The sequence below is a fragment of the Aulonocara sp. 'chitande type north' Nkhata Bay genome, linkage group LG19 (assembly GCF_057382095.1).
Source record: "Aulonocara sp. 'chitande type north' Nkhata Bay isolate Kocher_YH1m ecotype deep benthic linkage group LG19, A_spYH_male_GT1.1, whole genome shotgun sequence".
Taxonomy (NCBI): Eukaryota; Metazoa; Chordata; class Actinopteri; order Cichliformes; family Cichlidae; genus Aulonocara; species Aulonocara sp. 'chitande type north' Nkhata Bay.
This window is the reverse complement of record NC_141362.1, coordinates 9,612,415-9,637,752: the sequence shown is the minus strand read 5'-3', so window position 1 is coordinate 9,637,752 and position 25,338 is coordinate 9,612,415. Positions and strand designations below refer to the sequence as shown.

At 42.1% G+C, this 25,338-nt stretch overlaps 2 protein-coding genes and 1 long non-coding RNA gene across 7 annotated transcripts in view; 1 reads left to right on the top strand and 2 right to left on the bottom strand.

Moving 5' to 3' along the window:
* Positions 1-2,142: 2,142 nt before the first annotated feature.
* On the bottom strand, positions 2,143-3,364 carry LOC147306470 (uncharacterized). Its single transcript, XR_015126423.1, has 2 exons — positions 3,189-3,364; positions 2,143-2,736 (listed from the first exon to the last, which is right to left on the bottom strand). It is a non-coding gene; the product is annotated as an uncharacterized LOC147306470 (long non-coding RNA).
* A 2,448-nt stretch (positions 3,365-5,812) lies between these two features.
* iars2 (isoleucyl-tRNA synthetase 2, mitochondrial) lies at positions 5,813-18,544 on the top strand. 2 transcript variants are annotated; one of them, XM_086275994.1, is made up of 24 exons: positions 5,813-6,236; positions 6,733-6,855; positions 7,547-7,700; positions 7,793-7,941; positions 8,195-8,244; positions 8,323-8,432; positions 8,511-8,598; positions 8,882-8,997; positions 9,208-9,377; positions 9,802-9,892; positions 10,055-10,206; positions 10,339-10,499; positions 10,663-10,765; positions 11,520-11,613; positions 12,511-12,588; positions 14,005-14,116; positions 14,195-14,297; positions 14,571-14,693; positions 14,776-14,907; positions 14,985-15,091; positions 15,168-15,313; positions 15,403-15,593; positions 16,748-16,892; positions 17,135-18,544. In XM_086275994.1, exons 1-24 carry the CDS (start codon positions 5,958-5,960, stop codon positions 17,278-17,280), a joined length of 3,123 nt encoding a protein of 1,040 aa, XP_086132120.1. In that variant the 5' UTR covers positions 5,813-5,957; the 3' UTR covers positions 17,281-18,544. The 2 variants fall into 2 exon arrangements, with proteins under 2 accessions (XP_086132120.1, XP_086132119.1); XM_086275993.1 differs by lacking the exon at positions 12,511-12,588 and having other exon boundaries at positions 17,135-18,541.
* rab3gap2 (RAB3 GTPase activating protein subunit 2 (non-catalytic)) overlaps positions 18,433-25,338 on the bottom strand; it is a 20,797-nt gene continuing 13,891 nt past the window's right edge. For 2 of the 4 annotated variants that reach the window (XM_086275988.1, XM_086275990.1), the window contains 15 exons: positions 25,207-25,304; positions 24,657-24,765; positions 24,240-24,400; positions 23,969-24,143; positions 23,460-23,636; positions 22,699-22,805; positions 22,249-22,315; positions 22,072-22,142; positions 21,938-21,973; positions 21,729-21,818; positions 20,995-21,210; positions 20,455-20,544; positions 20,153-20,359; positions 19,818-19,982; positions 18,433-18,984 (listed from right to left, as the gene is read on the bottom strand). In XM_086275988.1, the coding sequence (XP_086132114.1) occupies positions 18,832-18,984; positions 19,818-19,982; positions 20,153-20,359; positions 20,455-20,544; positions 20,995-21,210; positions 21,729-21,818; positions 21,938-21,973; positions 22,072-22,142; positions 22,249-22,315; positions 22,699-22,805; positions 23,460-23,636; positions 23,969-24,143; positions 24,240-24,400; positions 24,657-24,765; positions 25,207-25,304 (1,922 nt within the window). In that variant the 3' untranslated portion in view covers positions 18,433-18,831. The remainder of the gene's footprint in view (positions 18,985-19,817; positions 19,983-20,152; positions 20,360-20,454; positions 20,545-20,994; positions 21,211-21,728; positions 21,819-21,937; positions 21,974-22,071; positions 22,143-22,248; positions 22,316-22,698; positions 22,806-23,459; positions 23,637-23,968; positions 24,144-24,239; positions 24,401-24,656; positions 24,766-25,206; positions 25,305-25,338) is intronic. The other 2 variants (XM_086275989.1, XM_086275991.1) reach the window with 1 other exon arrangement.

Sequence of the window (25,338 nt, the reverse complement as noted above, 5' to 3'; positions counted from 1 at the left end):
TGCTATGTAACATCCAAATAAAATACTAGAATTTTATTTAGCAAAAAAAGCTTCTTGGTTTTGGATTAGTGCAATTAACTGCATAGCAAATCATACCATTATCCCTCTGCTGGTTTCTTTTTCAGGTGAAGAGCTGGGCCGGCTGTGTGGTTGCTCAAACTGTGGGTGAAGCCCTTCTGTTCCTGGGCTCTAGCTCTCATATCTGTTGCCACTTTTAAGGCGCAGCTTGAGGGGCTTTTCTCTGCCAGAATGCAGTTGCATCATGGTGTGAAATGCCTTGTTTAAAAGATGGTTGGAAAACCTACTTCCACAAGGAAGACTTTCACTCATCAGGCTGGTCACTTCTCACAGCATGTAAAAGAAAAGTAATCACAGAGTCCACCCAGAACAGAGTATGTGTATTTTTTTAACATAATTACATTAACATTCCAGTTTTTAAAATGTGTTGCACAAAATTAAAAAAGTTTTGTGCAAAACCTATCTCATAGTGCTTCGTGGGGAAAAAGGATAATGACCCAAATCCTGCTGCAAAAGCAACCCAAGAGTTTCTCGGTACAAAGAAATGGGATATTCTTCAATGGCCAAGTCAGAAACCTGACATCCAACCAGTAGAGCGGGCTTTTGGTGAAACTGTGAATGTATGTGTGCTATCTTATATGACGTGTTTCCCCTCTTTGTCCAAGATAAATTTCTCCCAAGCGAGACAATAACTGCTGATCTGATCCGATCTTTTCAGTTACTCAATCACCTATTGCATGATTTTAAATCCAATGTGGAGGTATAAATGGGAAAAATGACAAAAATCGAGTCAATGTCCAAGTACTTACAGCCCTACATGTATCAATTTCACTTACTTTTAACAGTAAATCCATGCTTCAGAGAGCAGCCATCACACTGATGATATCATCTGCACTGTTTCACTTCCTGCTTTTCTTTGTCAGCCTGATGGTAACTCTTTTCCAAACCTTACCAACAATTGGTATTCAACACACAGAGTTAAACAAAAGATGCTTAAAGATACGTTACAAATTAATGTTAACATCATATATAACAAGCCAAAGACCAAAACCTTGTTTTTGTTCCAGGCTGTAAGCATGTTTAATTCTGCTCTAAAATTGGACATTTAAACATGGGGGTTTATGGGAAAAGACTCACATTTGGAGCCGGTTGTTGAAGGAACAGCAGTACTTTGAGTCCTGACGCGTTTTTGTCATTTTTCAGCCTCAAAGGTTTCCATTTGTTTCATCATTCAAGTTTTGAGTGCACATTGCTGCTCAGAAAGAGCCTGGGAACAGGAGAAGTGGCTCAACTCTGAAACTTGTCCTTCACCTTTCCCCCCTCTCCCTTCTTTCATGTACCCTCACCCACCTTTCCCACAAGTGACCAAACACTTTACCTGAACTCAGGTTTCTGCTTTTGTTCCAGATGGTAAGAAACGGGAGGATGAGAGACTTAAGGGGTCTCTTTGGGTTTCGGATTATCAAGCAGGAAGATGAGAAAATGTGAAGATCAAGGAAAAATGCTTATGCAGTTGAAGCTGCAGCACCTGAAGTAGGTCCTGATCTGAGTTTAGCAGAGAATGAGCTGGACAATGCGGCCTTTGTCTCGTGATCAAAGGGGGAAATTCCCACACAAATCGGGGGGTGTCTCAGGTGAATTCCATCCAGCCACCGACCTTCACAGATAAGCAGGCGGCTCCTTTATGGCTAAGCCCCTGCAATAGGTGGAGGAAGGCCTCGGCAGCCCTTCATTTATTTACTTGCTCTTGGTCAGTTATTAAGATGCCACCAACGTCTTGCTTTGTGAGATACTGTTGCCAGATTATGGTGGATGAAGAAAACCACTTCTGAAATGGCAGTACCCCACACACTCCAGATGTAATTTGTGCTTTAACCAAACCGAAATAAACTCGCAGCTAAAGCCAGTTGAGAATTAGGCCACACCCCTTCAGCGTATTCTTTCCCCTTCATCCAAAACCAAGTAAGAGCCTTGGAGTTTGAAGCAGAGCTGCATCAGTTGTGGACCCTTGATCTGATTCTCTTCATTCTCAGCCTCGCCAGCTTTATTCAGTGTTAATTTGATGGCTCTACAGTCTACCCTGAAAACTTTAAACACTCAAAGCAGGAACGAGATGGTGAGTCATGTGGTCTCACAATTTAAAGCTTTATTTAATCTACATAAAAATAAACAGTTCAAGTCACACCCTGAAAGTACAGTGGTCACAATTTAGCTCCTTTACAAATCACGTTCAGGCGAATGAAACCAGAATCAAAGACGGTCACTACACGAGTCTGAGGTGTTCTCCCACTGCACGCAGGAGTAAAAGGGCCGGTGTGGTGCCAAAGTTTTCAGAGTCCTTGCAGAGCCAGTACAGAGGAGAGAAAGAGCAGAATGCTTGAAAGTGAGCGTCGCCTTTTAAGACAAGTTTTCCCACCCAGCGCTTGAAATGTAATTCCAAAACGCGTTTTTGGCTGTTTTTGAGTGGGTGGGTGGGTGGATTGAGAGATTAGTGTATTTAGACTAAGCCAGCACTGGATCCACAGTGTAACCTGTGCTGGCTTTTGTGTCCAACGCGGTCAGTCCACTCACTCAGGACCGGTGGAGGAGAAGAGCGGTCAGAGCCAGCGGGGGGAGCAGCACCATGAAGGCGGCGGTAGCCCCACAACAAGCCCCCGTGGAGCTCGGGGTGGTGATGTTTGTGTTGTCCGGATTCGTGGCGTTATTCGCCAGGGCCACCTGAAACACATTTGTATTTAATTAAGATGATTCAGTCCGGGTGATTTCATTTTTAAACTAGGATTTAACGTGCGAGGGAGAAAGTTAATCAAAATTCAGTCATTTCGTTTCCATTTTGATTTGGAAAAAAAAAAAAAGTAAGATAAGCGCTTTAAAGCCTCTGTTCAAGACCTAGCCCGAAACTTCTAGATGTTTGCCATTGTATCCTTATTGCCGCCGTCTGTTCTGCAGGGGACAAACTGATTTTTATATTCATGACTTTTCCCCTAAAATTACGAGGTCGTAGATGCACTCCAAGCATAACGTTTTAACCTCGATCCCTAATTGAACATTTAGCTCATCTGCGCCATTACAGCGTTTCATGCGTAAACAAATTCCGTTGGCCACAGTTGATGAGGTTGGTGAAAGTATGAAGAAACAAAACAAAAAAAGGAGGCACGGATCAAACTGACCTGTGATGTGAGATGGAAAGCCAGCAGCAAAACTCCGACGACTGCGACGCACAGTTTCTTTATGATGGATGGGATTCTGTTCTTCTTGGTAGAGAAAACGTGAATGGAACAGGAGACCAAGCCTTTGCTTTTTTTATACCTCCCAGTGACGTCATCAACCACGCCAAAACACCTGCCTTTATGTATCATTCTGCAACAAATGTTATTTACTTTTACTTAGCTACGAATTATGCATTTTGCGTTATAGTAAACCGGATAAGAAATAAAAACAAATGAATAGCAAAGTTACTTAATGCATATTTAATAAATTAGAGATATAGCTGCCATACTAATACTGCACTATTCCCTGTTTTCTATGTGGTCTTTGATGCATTGATCGTGATTTTACAGTGTTCTCTCTTTGAGTGGAGAGCGTTAGATGAAATAGCTCAGTAAAGCTTTATCAATAGAGTGATTAAAACAAGGCTCTCCAGGCTCCCCATTTCTATCTTTGCAGGTCAAATTAAATTCCGTTTGAAGATGAATGACAAGAACCAATTTTTTTTGTCTCACTTCCAGACTCTAATTTATCCCTCACACATTATTTAGAGGTTATACCATTTCATATGTGGGGATTACATTGTGTAAAGATGAAACATAAACACAAGATTATTATTTGAGCCAATTATTAACCAGATTATTAAAAGGTTCAGTGTGTTCAGCACCCGTGGAGATTCAGAATGAGAAAGAAAAACTTGCTTGTACTGCAGTAAAAGGAAGTTTTTCCTTCTCATTCTGAATCTTTAAGTTATGTGTCATAATTGTATCACTTATTGAATTTAATCTGGTAGAACAAACCTCATGTGGCCCAAGAAATCACAGCCAGTTGGCACCAGCAGGTCGTGCAGAGCTCCAACATAAATGCTTTGTACTTCAGAGCTGTTTAAATCTCTTCTATGTGCTGTAGCTAAGGCACGCTTTAGAAAAGGCAACAGGCAACACTCTGTGTTTTGCACATTCAGTTCATTTGCCAGTCAAGCTGTTGATGATGCATTGAGTCCTGCCAGGTTATAGTCTCACTGTGAAACATAAGCAAAAAAAGAAGCCAGTTTGACGAAAACAAGTTTCTAAGGCCCTGACAGTAACATCAGGGAGTAATACAGTATGCAGACTGTCACTGAGGCTGAATCGTAATTCTGACAAAAAGTAACTTTCCTGTTTCTGGAGTCATTATGGTCATGTATGTTTATTATAATTTATTTTGAAGAGATTCCCAGTTTCATAATTACTTTAGGTTCTTTAGGTTTGTAGGTAAAGTTTTCCCAAATTCTACTTGAATTTTTGAATGAGCAAATCCGAGGACCTCAAGTCTGAGAACTTTTGTATTCTTGCATGAAAAACACTTCACTCATCATGTCACACAAGCGCACACAAGGTACATTGTAAAGGTCAGTTTCTGCTTGGTTCCTTTTAAAGGGGGACTTTTGTTGTGTTACCTTGTTTTCTCTCATGTACATAAATATATAATACTGCAATAATCAAAGCTCCTGTGAGAGGAAACAGCACTAAAATAGTCATCCCAGTCATCTAGCCTGATGTTCAAACATTCTGTTTGCAAGGGGGAGTCAATCAATAGAAAGCTGGCGTAAAGGAAGTGTAGCTTTTGAAAGAGGAGTTAAAACGCCTTGGTTCAGCAGTGGATTTGCTGAGAGGCCACCCTCTAAAAAAGACATTTTATGTAACAGAAAACAGACTATTTTTTAATCATAGTACTAAACTCAACTGGAAAAGGTGAATACGACACACAAATTATAATTACATCTATCTATCTATAAACAGATAGATCTATCCGGAGCCTATTCCAGCTGTCATAGGACGAGAGACAGAGTACACTCCGGACGGGTCGCCAGTTTTTCACAATGACTAACTTCTGGGCGAGAAACAGACGACCATTGACATTTACACCTATAATCAATCTTAGAATCACCAATGAACCTAACCCCTTTAACTATATGTCTTTGCACTGTGGGAGGAAGCTGGATTACCACAAGAGAACCAGACATGGGGAGAACATGCAAACTCAACACAGAAAAGCCCCAGACTGAATTCAATTCAATTCAATTCAATTCAATTTATATAGCACTAAATCACACCAACAGTTGCCTCAAGCTTTAATGTAAGTACCCTACAAAATACGAAAAAACAAACAAAGAAAAAACAACAATCAGATTACCCCTATAAACAAGCACTTTTGTGACAGTGGGAAGGAAAACACAAAGACTGCTGTGGAAACACTCAATGGATCATGGGAGTCCCCCATGATCTCTGCCTCTGCCTCCCATTCTACGTCTAAATATGCTATGAACTACAAGTAAACCAGCAGTCTGAGAGCAAAGTGCTTTGTTGGAGTAAAAAGTTACTATAAGGTCTTTAAGGGGCCTAAATATCAAGATTTGAACCCCAGTGAGGCATAAGTGATGAGCACCACTCCATATTCTATATACATGAAAAGTAATTTACGCGTAATAATTTATAGCAATGTCTTTCTTTCTGCTGTCATGGTTCAAAATAAACAGCGCCACGGCGGCATCTCGCTGTCACAAATGCGAAAGCTTCATCCATGACCCCGCTGGGTTTCCGTAGCTGTCCTCTCCTGTATTTCTTCCGAAGGAAACAGAGCACGCTAATACAGAAGGGCGGACTAAAACAACACGGAAACTTCACGCAGAAACAACAAAGCTGTCTGTTTTTGCGAGTTAGCAGCTCGGCCGCAGAGCTATTCGTCTGTCCATGCTGCGGCTGCTGTGCCGGAGTTCGGCGGGGAGCCAGACGCTAGTGCGATGGGCACGGAGGTCACAGCGGGGAGGCGGTCTCCTCCTGCACGGCGCTCGGTCTTGCACCTCCAGCCGCCGCTGTCACGGTACCGGTTCGGGTGAAGTTAATGGTCAGCCCGCAGAGAACGGCTCCGGTAACGCACTGTACCGGGATTCAGTGCTTTTGCCCAAGACCGAGTTCCCGATGAAACTGACCGGACAGAAGCTTCTGGACCGAGAACTCCAAATACAACAGGTACAGCAGGCTAACGAAATCTCATTCAAAAATTGTTAAATTCTATTTGTTTTATGTCGCTTACTAAGTGGTTTCGATAAACTACAACAGACGAATAGTTTATACTTTTGTTTAGCATTTAGTCTTTAATTCGGCATGACTGTTCAGGCTGACAGCTATATCATTGTTACTTTTAACTAGTCCTGATTTCAATTTTGAGCTGAAACATGCAGATCATTGCAACGACAAGGCAGTTTAAAGTGCTATTCATGAAATATTAAAGGGATTACTGTAACGTGATTAGCACAAGACAGTATAAGAAATTTTACAAAGGAAGTAAAAGAAGAAAATAAAACAATTTTGACTTGAGAAAATTATAAATTAACACACGAGTAAAAGTTACAGGAATGGGATTACTAAGCCTGGTCACACGTGATAAAATACTTATATCATGCCTTCATACATATTGGAAAAGCTCACTCAAGATTTAATAGATATTAATTTTTGTTTTTTGCAGGAGTGTGGTTTTGCAGATTTGTACTCATGGCAGCGGGAGAGGAAGGCCAAGAATAAGTTCTGCCTTCATGATGGACCTCCGTATGCTAATGGAGACCCTCATGTTGGACACGCTCTCAATAAGGTAAAAGTGAAACCTTTCAGCTTTCTATCATCAAGTCCTCCTCCAATGAAAATTGGTTTGCAAATATAATGTTATACCACAAAACACGTGTATAATAATGAGTGCATTTTACGAGGAAAACAAAAGCATCTTTGTACATAAGGTCACATCCATCCATTCATTTTCTTTCACTTATCCAATTCAGCATTGTAGTTGAGCTGGGGCCTACCCCAGCTGTCACACCCTGGACAGATCACCTACCTGTTGCAGGGCTAACACCATCTGCCAACCAACCCTGACCCACCTTTAGCCTTTTTAAATCCAAAAATTGGGTCACTGTTCATTATAAAAGTTATACTAGTCCTTTAAACATCAACTGTTAAAGATAACATTTTGTACTCCAAGGTTTCTCCTGGATGTCTCTGCATAGTAAGAATCCTTTTTGATAATTGGTTTACAACAAAAGACATCAACTTTATTCTGTTAAAGGAACTCTGTCTGAGCCCAGTTAAAAGGAAATACCTTCCAAAGGAATTTGAGACTGAGAAGGTTAGAGTAACATGGAAGTACCGGTAGTATATTTCACCTACTCTTCCTCCTATAGTGAAAGTAACAAATAAGACGGAACTTTTGGATGCGAACAACGGCGTATTTATTCCTGCCCTCATGATTTGTAAATATTTACTAGCTTCTCAATTATTATTCCATTCAGATCCTGAAGGACATCCGTAACCGTTTTGAGATGCTAAGAGGGCGGCAGGTGCACTACATCCCAGGGTGGGACTGCCACGGCCTCCCCATTGAGCTGAAGGCTCTGGGAGACCTGGGGACGAGCGGCCTTAGTCCTCTGCAGATCAGACAGAAAGGTGAGAAGAAGAAGGAGGAAGTAGAAAGAGGGCTTTTTCTGGTGACTTTTATTCAAATTTTATGCAGCTGCTGTTTGGTTTGTCTCATCCAGCGCGGGAGTTTGCAGAGGGAGCAATAGCCCGCCAGAAAGCTGCATTCCAGCGCTGGGGGGTGATGGCTGATTGGGATCAGTGCTACTACACTTTTGATGGCACCTACGAGGCTGCTCAGCTGAAAGTCTTCCAAGAGATGCACAGTAAGGTGGGTGATGATCTGATCTAAGCATCAGGCAGTGTCACAGTAGAGTGATGTACCTACAAAGCAGGTTCAGCATGACCAGGCTTTCTTTGTGTCAGCTGGATTAACAGACCCCCAAACCCCAGTCAGAGAACATTTTATTTATTTATTTATTTTTGAATTCGTTTATTTAATTTAAACATCAAAATGGGACTCACTGAGATATCTTTAGCTTCCAGTGTATGGTCTAATGTGGTTGTCCCTCTTTGTTCTTCAGGGGCTCATTTACCAGGACTACAAGCCTGTCTTCTGGTCTCCTTCATCCGGGTAATGCAGTTTATTGCAGTTATTACATCTTTGTAATAATTTCTTCTAATCTTGAATCTATTGCTGCAACTTTTACAGAACAGCTCTGGCAGAGGCGGAGCTGGAGTACAACCCCGAGCATGTGAGCAGAGCCGTCTATGCCACATTCCCCCTCGTCACGCTTCCACCAAAGATCGCTTCACAAGAAGGTGAAGCACACATGTGGATAAAGCTTTTAGTCATTTTTCACCTGGTATGAAATCTCCTGACTGTGTGTGTCTGTGCAGGGATGGAAAGTGTCTCCGTGTTGGTGTGGACCACCCAGCCTTGGACCATTCCTGCTAACCAGGCTGTCTGCTACATGCCAAATGCCCAGTAAGGAACAGCACCACACACTGGAGACTCGTCCAGCTTGGTCTCATTGCAAAATGTGACAGTCGTGAAAAAAGCAAACGATTTGTTTCAGTTTATAAGATGTCATCATGACTTTATTACCTAAACCTAAGAGATGCGTTTCCATTTCATAACTATAGAGTGTATTTGTTTGTTTGTTTGTTTTAAACCAAACATTGTCTAACCCAGGCACTATTATTATGATGTCAGTAACGTGGATAGCGTGGTGGGGTTTTGAGTGAGTTGTTTTCTGTCTTGCTTGCAGGTATTCTGTGGTGAAGAGAGCGGACAACTCTGAGAAGTTTCTAGTAGCAACTGAGCGGACGGCCAGCATAGCAGCACTGCTGGGCACAGACCTGCAGACTGTAGGCGTCTTCACAGGTAACACACAGTGTCTGAAGCATCACGTTACCAGGTGCAGACGTGATACTTCCTGCAGTAGAAATGAGCTTTTAACAAAAATAATCCAGGTTGAATTTTGGGGAAATGAAATTCTTCTCTGTATTTTTCCTTCTGCGTCCCATCAGTGGACCCTGCCCCAAAGTTTGAGAAGACGAGCAGAGTTGTTTCTCCATCTTTTTCCTCTCCTAGGCTCCCTGCTTGAAGGTGGGATCTGCAAACATCCCACGATTCCTGACAAACAAGTGCCATTGCTGCCAGCTAATCACGTGACCATGGTGAAGGGAACTGGATTGGTTCACACGGCACCGGCGCATGGGATGGAGGACTACAGTGTGGCCTCGCAGTTTAAACTGCCTGTGGTGTGTTCTGTGTGTAAAAACTAAAAATCCCAACAGTCAAGAAAAAACTTGTGGGTATATGGAGGCCCCAATGAGCCAAAAGTAGGAAGAAATACAGAAAAAAACATATTTCTGGGGAAATAACTAAGGTGAAAATACAGAAATATATAAAAAAATCCAATTGGAAATGTATTTATGTTTTTAATAATTCTTTTTGTACACACACAGACATAATTTCTTAGGTTTTGACTTTTGAAAGCTTTGTGAGTTGGCTGAAATCTGTAAAAAGCAAATAAAATACAAAAAGGGATTTTCATTAATCAGTATAGCCAATATACATGCAAGGAGATTATTATTTAACAGTGTGGACCATGTTTGATGAATAATGTGGCTACAGTATATGATAAAACCTGATGTATTTGTGCACATTATTCTTCTACCAAAGGAATGTATGGTGGATGAAGATGGGACATTCAATGAATTAGCTGGACCTGAACTACAGAAGCTTTCTGTAATGACAGAAGGAAATGATAAAGGTATAAAAACATGGAAAAGAGGGAAGAACGTGGGGTTTCTACAGGCTGCTAAAAAGAAATAATTTTTTAATAATATTGTTAATCAAGATAAAAAAAAAATGTTTTGAAAATGAGTTTGTTTCTTGTTTGATGATGGATGTATCTGATGCTTGCTTCACTCAGTGATTTCAATGCTGAAGCAGTGCAATGCTCTGCTGAAGGAGGAGCAGTGCGTCCATAGTTACCCGTATGACTGGAGGACAAAGCAACCTGTAGTCATCAGACCCAGCAAACAGTGGTTCATCAACACAGAGTCACTCAAAGACAAAGCAAAGGTAAAAGACATTCAGATCATTTGGACCAGATTAGTTTTTTCGTCTGTACCTGACACTTCATTTCTTCCAGTGAGCGGGAGTGCTTCACATTTCCAGTTTTGTCTAAAGAAGTATGTGCGTGGGATTTTGCAGGAGGCCCTGCAGAAGGTGCGTGTTTTGCCCGAGTCGGCCAGGAGCAGCCTGCTCACCATGCTGGACAGACGGACATACTGGTGCATCTCCAGGCAGCGCAGCTGGGGCGTCCCCATCCCCGTCTTCTACCATAAAGAAAGTGGAGAGGCTCTCATCAACAAGTAAAGCCAACAAACGCATTCATAATAAAACACACACACCAACAGCTGCGTGCACATATTTACTGTATGCTTGAAATTTCTCTTTTTGTTCTTTCTTTTTTTTTTTTTTTTTTAAACAGTATTTACAAACTGGCAAACATCTGTGATTCTTTGACCTTTACAGATACACTGTGTCCCACATCGCACAGCTCTTCAAAGAAAAGGGCAGCGACTGTTGGTGGGAGCTTCCCATTGAGACTCTGCTGCCTCCCGAGGTGCTCAAGAAGGTGCGAAAACTAATGTGTGGAAACAGCTAACAATCAGATATTACTGATAACAGGGTCCTCACTGTCATCCATCATTGATGTCATTGCCAGAGGCATCCCTTCCCATCCTCAAGCATTTTTAACTTTGCCGTCCCACTTTTTAGGCAACGGCATTTTGTAAAAACTACAACAACTGTAGGAAAAATGTGCAACAGTGTAACAGCCCTTCTGGGTTCTATTTCTAAACCAGTGTACAAGCTTAGGAGCAAACCTACTGGTGCATCAAACCCAGTGTGTGTCCACACAGGGGGCCGTAAATCAGATTTTTCTTGGATTAACAGGCCTCCGTGTTGGGACCCGTTTTTATTAATGACATTTGCAAGGACATCTAAGCAAAAATACACCTCTGTGCTGATGATGGTGTCATTCGTGCATATGCTTCTTATCTATATCTATAAACCAATATTGGGTAAATTTCCACTCTAGCTCTACACCCTTCTGTCTCTACTCCGGTAAGTTACCAGCTACACTTCAAATGGTGGCTGGACTTTGATAAGTCTGGGAAAAGCATTTTCTTACATGCTGTGGACAAGGAAAAACTGAAACCATATCCATTAATGATTTTAAAGGCATCATAGGGAGTCAAGGGCACATGGCTTTACTCTTGGCAATGTTTTTGACATTTTTTTTTTTCTCTAAGAGAATATTTGAGATGTTTTTCTCGTAAATGTAAAACTTATCACAGTTTTTCTGTGAATATATATATTTGTCTCAGAGTAAAGCAGGTGCAGCGAGTGATTACGTTCGTGGAGAAGACGTTCTGGACATTTGGTTTGACAGTGGAGCGTCGTGGGCAGCAGTGCTCGAAGGTACATTTGAAGTTTCTTCAGTTTGTCCTGTTATGCAGATCATGTAAAAGTATTAATGGATTTTGTTAATTTTGTAAAAACCTCTCCGAGGACATTGAAAATGATCGTCTCAGAGCAGCAGAACAGGCCTGTGACTGAAGGTTTCCAGGTGCCTCTAATCAAACCTCCTGTTATTAGTTTTATTAGCGACAAAGCTACTTGAAGCTACTTTATGTAGTCCCACATGCCAGGTAAGCTGCTTTGCAAAGCATCATTAGTGAGAGTGGGCTAGTCGGAGTCCTGGATTAGCAAACGTCAGCACATCACAGATACCGGACAAGGCGATTGGATTTATTTATCTGTTTTTAGAACTGGAAGAAATTCCTGCTCACTGTCAGGGTCAGAAGTAGGAAAAAATGAAAACCGGTTAATAAGTATGACTAAAAGTTAAAACTGGTAATAGTATGGAAACAGTATGTTTGGATAAAGAAGTGAAATCGTTCACTAAACACTGGGTTAAAAGTTGAAATAGCAGAAATTACACACTTTATTAGGTATACCTGTTAAACACAAATATCTGGGATAGGATCAGAATTTGATGAAATCAGGGGTCCATCCTGCCTCATGTCAATGGTTCAGGCTGCAGGTGGCGTAATGGGGTGGGGGATTATTATTCAGCACATTTTGGGTCAAAATTTGCCGAGGGGTGTGAGTGGAGTTAATGTTTTTTAATAGCAATTCAACCAATATTAGAGTTGGATCCTGCTCACTTTGAACTGTCTGCATTTTGAAGGTATTTTTGAACTACTACCACATGGCGCAGTAGCTTTGTTTTGCTCCAGGAGATTCAAATAGACACTTATTTGCTGAAGTATGAGAGTTTTTCCATCATCTGTGTGATTGTGTTGTCATTTGTAGAGGAAATGGAGGAAAACTCTGAGCCTGAGTCACATCTCAGATGGCTCCCAGCTGGGCTCCAGAAATCTCTGGTTACAGGTTGTTCGATCGTTCAGCTACAGGGACAGGCACTCTAGTCTTTGTATTATAGTCATTTATTTTCTTTTTTGTCTCTTTCCATCTTCTCTTGTACTTTTTACCTCTTTTTACCTTTAAAATATTTTGGGATATTTGGTAAAGATGTGTTATCACTTACCAGCCAACCCATTTCTTCCTTCTACTCCATCGCAGTGCCTCAGTACTGCCAGTACTCAGTGATGTCTTTTGATGAACATGTCTGTGAAGGTTCTCAGTCATCCAGGTCATTGTAGTCTAAGGAGCTTGGAAAGAAAAGCGTCTGGACTTCTTTAAGTTTCTTGAAGACGTTTCACCTCTCATCCGAGAAGCTTCTTCAGTTCTAAGGTCAAATGGTGGAGAGTCCCAGATATAAACCTAGTGGGAGTATCCCCCCACAGAGGGACAAAAGGACCCCCTGATGATCCTCTAATCGCCTGAGCCAAGGTGTGAAACTGGGTGTGGGTCCCAATCAGCCAGAGTTTCGGGTGAGCTCATTGTGAAACCTGGGCCCACCCTATCATGTGATTTCCTGAGGTCAGACGGCCCAGGATGTGAGTGGGCGTTAAGGCGTCTGGGGAGGGAACTCAAAACTGGATTATAGATGGCAGAGAGTTGGTGTCGTAAACCACCGGCTCTGTTCAAAGATGGTCGCTCACAGTGGACATAGATGCTTCTTTCACTCCTCTTTCAAACCATCTGTCCTCTCTGTCCAAAATGTGAACATTGGCATCCTTGAAAGAGTGACCTTTGACCTTTAGATGCAGATGGACTGCTGAGTCTTGTCCATTTGACCTTCGAACTGAAGAAGCTTCTCGGATGAGAGGTGAAACGTCTTCAAGCAACTTAAAGAAGTCCAGACGCTTTTCTTTGCAAGCTCCTGTGACTTTTGATGAACATGTTGTTCAGTTGGAAGATTGTAACTGATTAGCACAGCATGAATCTCAGCACCCTGCCTTTTATGACTCCCTTTCAAAAACATTCAGGACACTGAGAGTGTTGAAAGGTTCATTTGCTACATAACTGGATAAACAGTTGAAATAGTGTGAGAAGCTGTTATGTAAATGTAGGGATAAAGAAATGAAATTATTAGCAAATAAATTGTTAACTAAACATGCTTCAGTCATTTAAAATGCGTAGTTAAAATTATCAATAAAGTCTGAAGTTATTAGCTTAAGTTTTGCTAGGAGTTGAAATTGCTAGCTAAATACTAGATAACAATGTATTTGTCATTAAAAAATTCCATAATCATCTCATTGACCCATGGGAGATTACTTTGTAAAGGCTTTAAAGATTTATTAAGAATGTGTTATTGTTGTTAGCTTAAAATAGCTTGCAAATCATTAAATGCTGAACTCAAATTTTATACAGTTTAGCTCAGAGCTCAGCTTTTTCTTGCAGCGGAGTCGGACTCTCGGGCTGACGTTTATGTGGAGGGAAAGGACCAGATTGGAGGCTGGTTTCAGTCATCGCTGCTCACCAGTGTGGCTGTCCGGAACAAGGCACCTTACAAGTGAGCGTGCCTTCCACTCGTCACACAGATGATAATGATACACGGAAAGAAGTGTCTGAAAAATGAATATTGTTGCAGGTCTCTTGTGGTCCACGGCTTTGCAGTCAGTGAGAAAGGAGAGAAGATGTCCAAGTCGGTGGGCAACGTTGTGGATCCTGATGTGGTCATTAATGGAGGGAAGGTAAAACGGATGAAGACGTTTCAACCTGTTCTAGATTTAAAATTAAGATAAAGTTAAATAAATTGTTCACTACAATCTACATGTTGTGTCAGCTACACTCTGCAAATATAGGACTTCACGCATCAAAGATTTCCAATTGTGATTCTTTGATTTTACCATTTCCTTGTTTGCCACTTTAAAAAACACACAAAAAAAGATTTTAAATGAAGCTGAAACTGAGAAGATAAATTTGCATTTCTGTGTAGAAACTTTCTAACCTGTCATCTTTGCCAGGGCCCCACTGAGCCGGCCTACGGGGCAGACGTGCTCCGCTGGTGGGTGGCAGAGTCGAACGTCTTCTCTGATGTCCAGATTGGCCCCTCTGCGCTCAGCTCAGCCCGGGACAGTATCAGTAAGGTACTTTAAGGTGCAGTTTATCTGCTCGCCACGTTCATCTCACCTGCTGCACCTCCTCTCATGGCTGTTGTTTGCCTTCCAGCTGAGGAACACTCTGAAATTCCTGCTCGGAAACCTGCAGGGCTTCGACCCACGACTGCAGGCTGTGGATCCCAAACAGATGCGCTACATCGACCAGTACATGCTGCACCTGCTGCGCGAGTACAGCATCAAGGTGTGTTTAAGGTGTAGTCCATCCAACTAATGAAACGAGCACATTTGTGCCCCCTGCTGACGTCTCTTTGTTCGCAGGTTACGGACGCCTACAGTGAGTTTGATGCTGGCAGGGTCATCCGTGTGCTGCAGGCCTTCATAACCAGAGAACTCTCCAGCTTCTACTTCAGTATCATCAAGGACAGGTGACATGTCAGAACATGTTAAAGATTCCTTTGCCTCCAGTAGCTTTGTTCATGTCTTTGTCTCTCCGTCGGTCAGACTGTACTGCGATGCAGAGGACTCGTTGGGTCGAAGATCCTGCCAGACGGTTTTAGAGGAAATTCTTGATGGCGTGACGAGATCCATCGCTCCGATCTTGCCACATATGGCTGAAGAGGTGTACCTGCACGCACCGGGACATGACAGTACGTGTCTTTCGATTTTCTGTGATTACTCTTTTACTGCCGCATGCATTCTCCACCACAGCCTTTCTATGTTTTCTGTGTTTCAATAGAAGAGGAGACATTATTTAAAAGTGGCTGGATTAAAAGCAGCTCTGTGTGGCGGCGACCAGGATTAGAGGAGGCTGTGGAAGGAGCGTGTGCCATCAGGGACTCCTTCCTGTCTTCCATTCCTGGCAAAAACGCCGCCAGGTACGACCTCACTGTCGCCATCGAGCCAGGTCTCCTGTTCGAACTCATGGAGGTAAGCTGGCTCTTCATATAAACTGAACGGAAGTGTGTGCGACAGTGCAGAAGGATTGTGTGACAGAAACTCCCATGGGTTTGTTTTTGTGTTGGTTTTGTTAACAACAAAGAAATAGATATAGACTTTAAACTGACCTAGAGATGCTGTATTTGGGTCATCTGTTGTAGTGTACTGCACTAGTACTAGCCCTCTGGTGTAGGATAGTAGGTGTTAGTGAACAACCTGCTGAGCTCAGCAAGCTGTGAAAGAAGCCGGCTGCCGGAGTGAAGGGACGTCCATGATTACTCATTTCTTAATCAATTAAATTTAGACTAGTAAACTTGTTTTAAAGGAAGAAGACCCCCCCAGGTGAACATCCACACGCGCTGTAACTTTGTAAAATGTTACAAATAAATGCATCCATAAATTTAAGTTTATAAATATATACATCATAAATTAATCAGCTAATTTAGTTGCTTTAGTCTGATTACAGCTTAGTGTGAGAGTCTGCCAACGTCAAAACATTATTTATGATGATGCTAGTTTCTCCTCGTCTCATTCATATTCTCACCTTGAAGCAGAGAGAAGAGAAATATTAATGAATTTGATAGGAAGATGTTGCATCACTCTAAGCATGATAAACGCTTCCCAATATACCCGTCTCAAGCATAACAGTGAGAAAATTAATTGTCTGAGTTTCTCACTCATCTTGATTCATTCTGAGCAGAGTTTGGAAAAACGTTTGAAGTACTCACGAAACAACTTAGAATGGGAGAGCAAAGATTGGCCCATCATCACCAAAACCCATCCAGCTTTTTTTTTAAGTCATAAATGGACTGAAATCCAATTTAAATATCAATTAATATCTGGCTGATTTTACAAGCTACCGTGTCACTTTGCTTAATTACAATTACAGACATTACCTTTACCGGGACAGCTGCTGTTGTGCACTGAAATTGAAAAACTTGTATTTCTGGTGCCTCATATTAGCACTCGTGCATTTTTTGATTTGTGAAACACTGTGCACTACTTTGTACTTGAAGTTTTTAATATATATATATATATATATATATATATATATATATATATATATATATATATATATATATATATATATATATATATATATATATATATATATATACTCCTGCCATCATCCACTTTACTTCCAGTCTCTCCAGGAGGAGCCCACCTCCACCACCTCCCAGCTGGCTGAGCTGATGATGGCAGCTCGGGTCAACCTGGCCACAAAGATGCCTCGAGACCTGGATCCGGAGGCTCTGCTGAACCATGGCACCTTCCTCATCAACCTGGAGGGTGAGGACCTTCAGCCTAAAACTCCCAGATAAGAGTAACAGCAGCTGATAGCTGTCACAGCAATGCCTTACCTTTTTTTGTAGTATGCAACCATAGTAATCTATACTTTGTCACATAAAGTAAGATTTTGGTGTTGAAATTACTTTTATTCAAACTGCTTTGACAGGATTTTTGCATTTCTATACATTCACAGACCTGCAAATCTTCAAGTTTCACACCAGAATCTGTCTGTGTTTTATCAGGTGGTGTAATCCGCGAGGAGAGCGCCTACAGTATCGCAGTGACGCCCACCTCTGCTGCCCGTTGCCCACGGTGTCGCCGCTACACCGCCAACTCAGCGGATTGCCTCTGCCCGCGCTGCCAGAGCGTCGTCTCCCAGGCTCACTGATGACCTCTGGCTCGGTTTGAAGGGCTGACCAGAGACCAGGTTTTGCACGCCCATCGGAGGCTGTAAAAAGGACTAGAAACATCTGCTGTCGTGCTGTAGTTCTCTCTCAGAGGATGCTTATTGGAAGAAAAACAAAGCCTCAGCTCAGCACAGGAAGGCAACAAAGCATCTGGTCTCTGAAATGTGTTTTAACAAATGTAAAAAGATGGTCTATAGGTGGGGTTTCCATTCAGAGAGCTTACGTGTGTCTGCGTTCTTTTAAAAAAAAAGTGCTACAGCCACATTTGACCCCAAAGGCAAATGTAGACTCGTCACCTCTGGTTTGTAGCGTTTATTTCTCATTTTCTCCCCTAATCTAAACAATTTTTGGTATCAGTTGGCAAGTTTTGGAGCTTTAGAGATGTTTGTTGTCTCGTCTATTAATGAAACCTCGTAATTGTGTTAGAGACACAAGTTTGGGTTGTGTGGTTTGCCTGAGTCTCCAGTTACACCTTAAAACAATCACTTTATCAGCACCTACAGGCTAATTTGTCAGAAGTGCATTTGGCTGTAGCGCCCTCAGTTCTCCCTCCCTTGTGTAAAGCACCAAATAAAATGTGCCTCGGATATGTTGACAGTTCTGCTGTCAGCAAAGCTGTACAATCTTGAATGCACTTTGTCATTTAAAAAATTTGAATTTAGTAGATGGTGCTCCTGATATGAACGTCTTGGCCACCATATTTTTGAGATTTTAAAAGGTCCTAAAATGCACTGAATTATTCTAAATTGTAAGCTTGCAATGTTGCTGTAAATGTTGATGTTATCTAGCTGGAATCTTTTGTTGGTGCATTTAGATCATACCTGATCATAAGGATTGTGGATATTTTCTTTTTCAAACATGTATTTCCCTGTTTAGATCTGTCATATTCTGGGGGAGGCAGATGATAAATCCAGGTAATTAAACAGCTCTACAAACCAGAGGAGAAATGAGTGTTTGATTTAGTTGCTCCTTTTACTGTATGGGAAAAGAATGCACTACAGAGTCACTGTGACAGCAAACTGATGCTGGTGGGTACTTCTTTGTATAATAGCTTGTGTTCCTTGTAAACATAAAGAATTCAAAGTTGTCTGACTTATAAATGAAAAAATAAAGAACGGGTCTTCAGACTCATGTTCTCCCAGCTTTAAGAAGCATCTTTATTCTGCATGGGAGCAGCTGGTGTACAGGCACAGCTATTAAAGTTCAGTCTGCATATATAAATAAAAAATCAGGTCCATTTTTCTTGCTAATACATTTCTGATCTGTGAAGAAGAGTCGTCGTCTGACACGGCACACAGGGTGTCTGACTTTAACGTGAGTACTAACACAAATATTTAATCTCATTTGTTGTCACATGCAGGGAAATAAGATGGATTAAAAAAAACAATTAAAAGCCTCTGAATCCATCGTGTTTAACACCACCTATGATTACTGAGCAGAACAACAAAACCTCCAAACGGGGGTGAGAAAGTTCTTTATCCTCTTCCTCTCTGACAGTCTCTCACATTCCAACTATCTGCAGCATCTTCCCCTCAGTCCTCCGTGGTGAGGACCTCTACGGCCTCCAGCAGGTGGAGGGCCAGACTGTACTGAGCGTGGTTCTCCGGCAGTATCTCGATCAGACGACCGACCAGCCGGCTGGTCTGGGGCAGCGGGATCAGGGGACACCGCAGCTCACGTGGGTCCTGCAAAATAAACCACACTTCCAGTTAAAAATGACCAGATGATTTATTTAAACTACATTACACGTCCTGGCTGAGGGGCAGCACTTGCAGCGACCAGTTCCCCCCCTTTCTAATTTATTACAGTCTCACCAATGATTTCAGTCAGTTTTTATATCTGTAAGTAATAATAAATCAGCCCATTCTCACTCCCAGGATTTTAATTTGTGCTGCTTTTATCTAATTCTAAATTCAGACAAAACTGACATCATTGCACCAATTTCAGAAAGAGCAGCTCACAGGGCACGGTCTGCTCATTGGGTTTCTCCAATCTTCTAGCGTCATTGTGAACTGACTCACTCTCAAACCACCAGTTCTTGCTCCCTAAACCAAACCAGCAGGAACTGGATATAACTGAACTGAAGTGTAACGTTTTTGAGATCATTTAAATTCTATTAAAAAGTTTTTTAATACGCCTTAAATTTAACCTATTGTGATTTTAATGGCTAATTATTCATGTTGGACACTCATGACTGTACCAACTTGAGCAAAAGTTAAACAATTTCATGTTATAACAGAGAATCTGTCACTGTGAACAGAACTCAGCAATGACTACATTTTAAAGAAACAAAAAGGAGAAACTGCGGTGCCAGATTCAGTTGAGCAATAGAAAAAAACAAACAACACATTGGCTCTTTGGGGACACCAAAGGTTCCTATTTGTTTCTGAAAACACATAAATGTAGAGTTCAAAGACTCTTACCCTGTATGTACACTCAACTATGCACTCTAGTTCTCCAAGCACTACTTGCAAATAACCCTTTAGGAAAAGAGCAGGCTGTAGTGTTGGGATCTCACCATCGCCTTCAGCCACGTGCAGAGGGTGGGGGGCAGGCGGGCCAGCAGCTCCATGGCAGCCTGCGTCTGGTTCTGGCTGTGGAGAAGCGAGTAGCTCAGCCTCTGACCTGTCAGCACCAACAACTGGGAGCCCAAAACATCCTTATCTTCCACCTCTAACATCACCTGAGGACGGGGATATTAATTGCTTTAAGATTTAAGTTTTCGTGATCTACGGTTTGTGGCTACAAATGTCTTCAGATAACCACACCTAACCAATACCTAAACCAAGTAGTCTTAGTGCCTAAAGTGAGTTTAAGCAAGTTTTCGTGATCTACAAGGAAACAGTTTCCAACCTCTTCTGCCCGAAGATCCAGTCCTTGGCTGTAGAGCTCGCAGACGAGATGCCGCCGCAGGATGTCTGGGTTGACCTGCAGCAGAGAGCCGAGCTCTAAACACAGCGAGGGCCACCACTCGGCTTTGGGTCCGCTTGAAGGAAGTGGAGCGGAGCTAGTGGGATCATCTATAGCCTGAACCCAACCGGTCAGCACCCGCAGGAGGAACTGAAACAGAGGACAAAGTGGAACAGCAGGAGATCAAGCGATGGGTGTGGAACATCATTGTCCGATTACTGTCTGCATTTTGTTCCACCTCTTACCTCCTGTCGCACAGAGACCAAACCTGGGTCCATGTCTCCGCTGGGCATCAGCTGGATGGTCGTCAGGTCTCTGAAGAAAGCATTCTTACCCTGCAAACACACATGTGACACAAATAGATAAACATTAGAAATGTCGGCTGGTATCATTTGTGATCTGTATCTGCCAGCACCGGAGTACCATCAACTGCATTTTTCCTAATGGCAACTTAAGACTGGCTACAAAACATGAATCGACCCGTACAGCCTGGATTTGGATTTACAGAAAGGTGATTTGTTTATATAACTCTGGTTTACATTGTATTAATGCTTAAACGTTTGCATCATTAAGGATGAGGCCGTTGGAACTGTCAGGTCACTGTGGTGGTCAGCTGTCTGCTGTCTCTTCAACTCCCCTAACGTCTAACTAAAAGAAACATGGAGGTGGCTTTACGGAGACTTCAGAACCTCCAGTGGGTGACGGATGGATTCAAATGCAGCAGTGAGTGTCCCTCCATGTCTACGTTTTTGTTCTAAACTTTGGCAGAGTGTCGATCTCCTCACCTTGCTATCAAAAAGGCTGAATGGTTTGACCTTGACACTGAAGGTCATAGCAGCATGTAGCAGGGATGCTAACAGGCAGTGGTGCTGGACCAGCGGGTAGTGAACACCTCTTTGCTCCAGGGCAAGTTCAGCAATGGAAGCTGGGCCCTCGGCTCCAGACCACGCCTCCTCGATGGACAACTCTGGGGCAGAAACCTCCTCCACCGCCGAGTCCGCCTGCACGGAAAAGGAAAATACAGCTAATGAGAGGATTCATTTTCCAATTTATATTAAACACTATTATACATATTCATTAAGAAAAAAAGATCTTGTAGAAAAACCAAAGATATGATTTTATTTTATTCCTAATGCTTACTTTTCAAGCAATTTATTTGATATTTTCAGCAAGAGTGTTCTTCACTACTGCAAGAGTACAGCAGTCATGCAGGTTTTATGTGAATGGCAAGAACAGGAAGAAGTCCTTTTCACACATGCATAGAATAAATCAGGTCTCTGGTGCAGTGTGGGCAGTGTGGGTGGTATTAGTAGCTCTTTTGATCAGGCAGCAGGTGGAAAAAAAACTAACAACTAGAAATGCTTTCCCATTATATTAGACTAAAATCCCATTTCTATAAACTTCCTACTGTTGTCGTTCAGTGTTTCACTGCCATGCTAACCACTCTCCATGCTATCACTCTGCTGTCTCCTTTACTTACATAAAACTTCATAAAAGAAAAAAGGCACTGATTCCTAACCAACACTCCAGTCACCTCCATGAGGATATTCAGCAGCTGGACGCAGCAGCCCAGGAAGGACGTCATCGCTTTGTCTCCCATCCCGACATCCTGCACAAAAATTCACAGATCTTTAGTACATGCTTGAAATCTGAATATTTGTATGGACTAATATATTTACCGGCAAATAAACATTTTGAATAGAATTGGTGCTGAAATGTAACTCTTACCCGTCGACACAAGCGATCTTTGGGTGCTTTCCCCACCTGTTTCAAAATAAATCAATAAAATAAGAGATTTAATTCTGTACAAAGTCCCGACACAGTGACAGAGCTCAACTCGACTCATTATGACCAGAACTTACTTTCTCCATGAGAAAGGTTGCTGCTGAGAGACGCTTGGCAATGAATGTGCTCCACATCATTGTACAAACACCTGTGAGGAGTTAAGACATGCTGACTACTGGGGAGGTACTGTCTTCTAAAGCATGCATTGTATTATTGGATCAATAAAACAGACCGAAAGCCAGTGTGGTACTCACCTTGCTGAATATGAGGACTGGAGACCATCTTCAAATGTTCCACAGACCAGCAGAGATATCGACCCTCCTATGAAGAGAAGCAGGTGTGAGATCAGACTGCAGAACTCTTCAGGTCTTTATGAAAATCTGAAAGTTTGCACTTTCTACTATTAAATACAGTATGTGTTAGTTTGCGCACAGATAGAAGATTTACAATGCTGCACCAAACCTCAAGTAAATTTAGCTAATCTTCCCTTCAAGTCCGTCTGCTGCTGCTACATTTTCACCAGTGTTGGCTGTGAGTGATCTAAGCATAGCAGCAGGTTTTGAAATGGTGTAGAAGAGCACAAGGAGACAACCTTGGAAGAGACGTATGCTAATGCTAAATCTGGGAAAGCTTTTTCCTTCTTATGGGTGGAGACGTGTGACTTTGTGATAACGCGTTGTGTGCGTGCTTGTGTATTTGCACACCTCTGGGTCTTTGTTCCACTGCACCACATACTCCCAGCAGCAGTGGGCGAAGAGAAAATCAGGTGAGAGAGAGTGTGGGAACCGCTGGCATACCGCTAACAGCAACTCTGAAAAACACGGAAGAAAACAGAGGCTGATTTGGATTCAGGCTCCATGAAACAATGTGTACTGCAGAACAGGAAATATGACTAATTTGCCTGTCTTCAGCTTACTGTGATTATTTGATCATTAACCAAACCTTGATCATTATGAATAAATACCATACAATGCTATTGTCTTCTGTTAGCCAAAGAGAACTGTCACACTGCACATTAACTGTAGAGAGATCTTTCTATACAAATGTCCAATTTCTACTTTCAATATTCTTGGGCTTTAGCAGACTCATGTGCCCAGCTAGAGTCCAAAATATTTATAGCAATAGACAGTTTTAATTTGATGATCATTGGTTTGACTGTGGTCTATAGGTTGGATGCTTTTAGGTGACCAGACTAGCATTGAGAACAAGCTTACGTTTAATAAGAAAGTTCATAGTGTCATCTGCATAAAAACATATATTACTGATACAGAGGTCCAAAAATAGGCTAAGTAATCGATTTCCATTATTTTACTTTTTGTCTTTTTGAATTTGATTTTTTTTTAAATCACCACAAACAACAACACAGCTGACGCCACATTATTCTAGGATTTTCAAGTTAAACTATATCTCAAAATTGCCCAGAAAGACTAACATACCGAACGTGTGTTAATGCCTCAGTCCTCACCTGCTGTCCTGTCTGTGTCCTCTTGGCTTTTCTCCTGCTCATGTCTTTCTTCTTCGTCTCTCTGCTCCACATTGTCATCTGCTTCTTTATTTCCCCTTTTCTGGAGGATTTCCTTGAGCCGCTCTGGGGAAATGTCTTGTCTAAACACCCACTTAGAGACGCTGTCGGCAATACCGCCTGAAACAGACAAAAGCAAACGTTGAATGTATTTGAAATTACTAACTAGGCTTTGGCCAGGCAGTGTATTTGAATGGGTTGTGGCAGTTGTTCCAGATTCCCACACTCCAAAGAAGAATGCAGCCATCAGGGGAAAACTATGGTCAATATCATCAAGACACTGAATTCATGGAGAGAAGAAGTCAATAAAAACAAGGAGTAACTGAGGAGAGAACAGCGATACAGTGCATTTGAATACATTTATGAAGTGAGGAAAAACCAAGAAAAGAAACATGACAAGTAAAAAATGAACTCATACAGCTTGAAGTCTCCCTGAACTTATTTTTCTCTACCTGTGCCTCCCTCCAACAATGTTTTAATAGAGCACTGAACTGTAGCGCCCCCCGTTGCTCCTGGTGGAGGAGGCACCAACAGCAGAGTCTGCAGCACCAACACGTCTTCCAGCTGGCGAACACACACCACCCACTGCTCCAACTCCAGTGACACTGCCTCCCACTCTGACTGAAACTGACACACACACATTAGTGTTGGTTGATTTTTAAAGGGGGTTATGTTCCTATTTTTTTGCTTAAGACAGTCCTCAAATGCATGACGCCTCTCTACCTTGCTATCAGCTCGGCTTGTGATGCTAGCTTTAGCAGCACGGTGAGCAACCAGTGCAGCCAGCAGGGCAGCGGCAGTGTTGTGGGACTGAACACATGTAGTGCGGACTTGCTGCCACCAGGGGGAGATTGACTGTGTGTCCCATGACTCCTCGACTGCACCTAAATGGAGGGAGAGAAAAAGAAGAGGCCACTCTTATTCTACTTATTCTTCTTTTCCAGTCTGACGGTTACTTCTTGAGGTTCACATTTCTTTCGATTTCTTGTTGTCCAACTGAAGAAAACCACCAGAGCACCAACCAACATCAGCACATCTAACATCAGAAACATCAGATGAATTAGCCCTTCAACCATTAACATATAGAGTTGTATTATTTAGCCTCGCGAACTACACAAACACGACAAGCCTTACAGGTACCTTTCATATCGCTGAGGGCGACAAGTAGTCTGTGGAGGTTTCGAACATTTTCCTCTGGTTTCTGTAGCAACTCCTTCTCCCGATGCAACCACACACTCAACAGCAAAGACTGACAGAAACAGGAAGTATGAACTGAATTAATTACTGATATTTGTTCAAAGACCTATTTGGAGTATATTATACACCCTAATTTCATGTGAGAACATATCAGGCTCCAGACACGCTGGGTAGACTTACGCAGGCAGATAATGAAGTCTGCGTTCTTTCACTCATTAACAGTAAATACTGAATACTGACATCACAATATAAAGTGACCATTACTGAATAAATTACACACCAGTGGGTTGTGGTTCATCTCTGGCAAAGATTTAAAAAGCCTCATATCAGTATTATGCATGTATCATACAGTAAAAAATTAAAAAGATATGCAATTCTATATAAAATTGTATGCACTGTATAAGATTTGTAAGATTTCTCTCAACAGCAGCTACACATCCTGTCACATCCTGATCCCACCTTTCACCCATTCTCCCCCCCCGCCCCCGCTTACCAGAAGCTGCTGTGGGCTGATGCCGGCCTGCTGTAGTGTGTAACAAACTTTATGGAGTGGACTTTTTCCACACAGACAACTCCAGAACAAGAAGTTTCCTGCAAATGACAAACAGGAAAAGTACTCAGTCTG

Coding starts and splice junctions, on each gene's coding strand:
- iars2 (XM_086275994.1), top strand. CDS start 5,958: ATGCTGCGGCTGCTGTGCCGGAGTTCGGCGGGGAGCCAGACGCTAGTG. Junction 6,856..7,546: donor TTGGACACGCTCTCAATAAG/GTAAAAGTGAAA, acceptor TATTCCATTCAG/ATCCTGAAGGACATCCGTAA. Junction 15,314..15,402: donor GCACGCACCGGGACATGACA/GTACGTGTCTTT, acceptor GTGTTTCAATAG/AAGAGGAGACATTATTTAAA.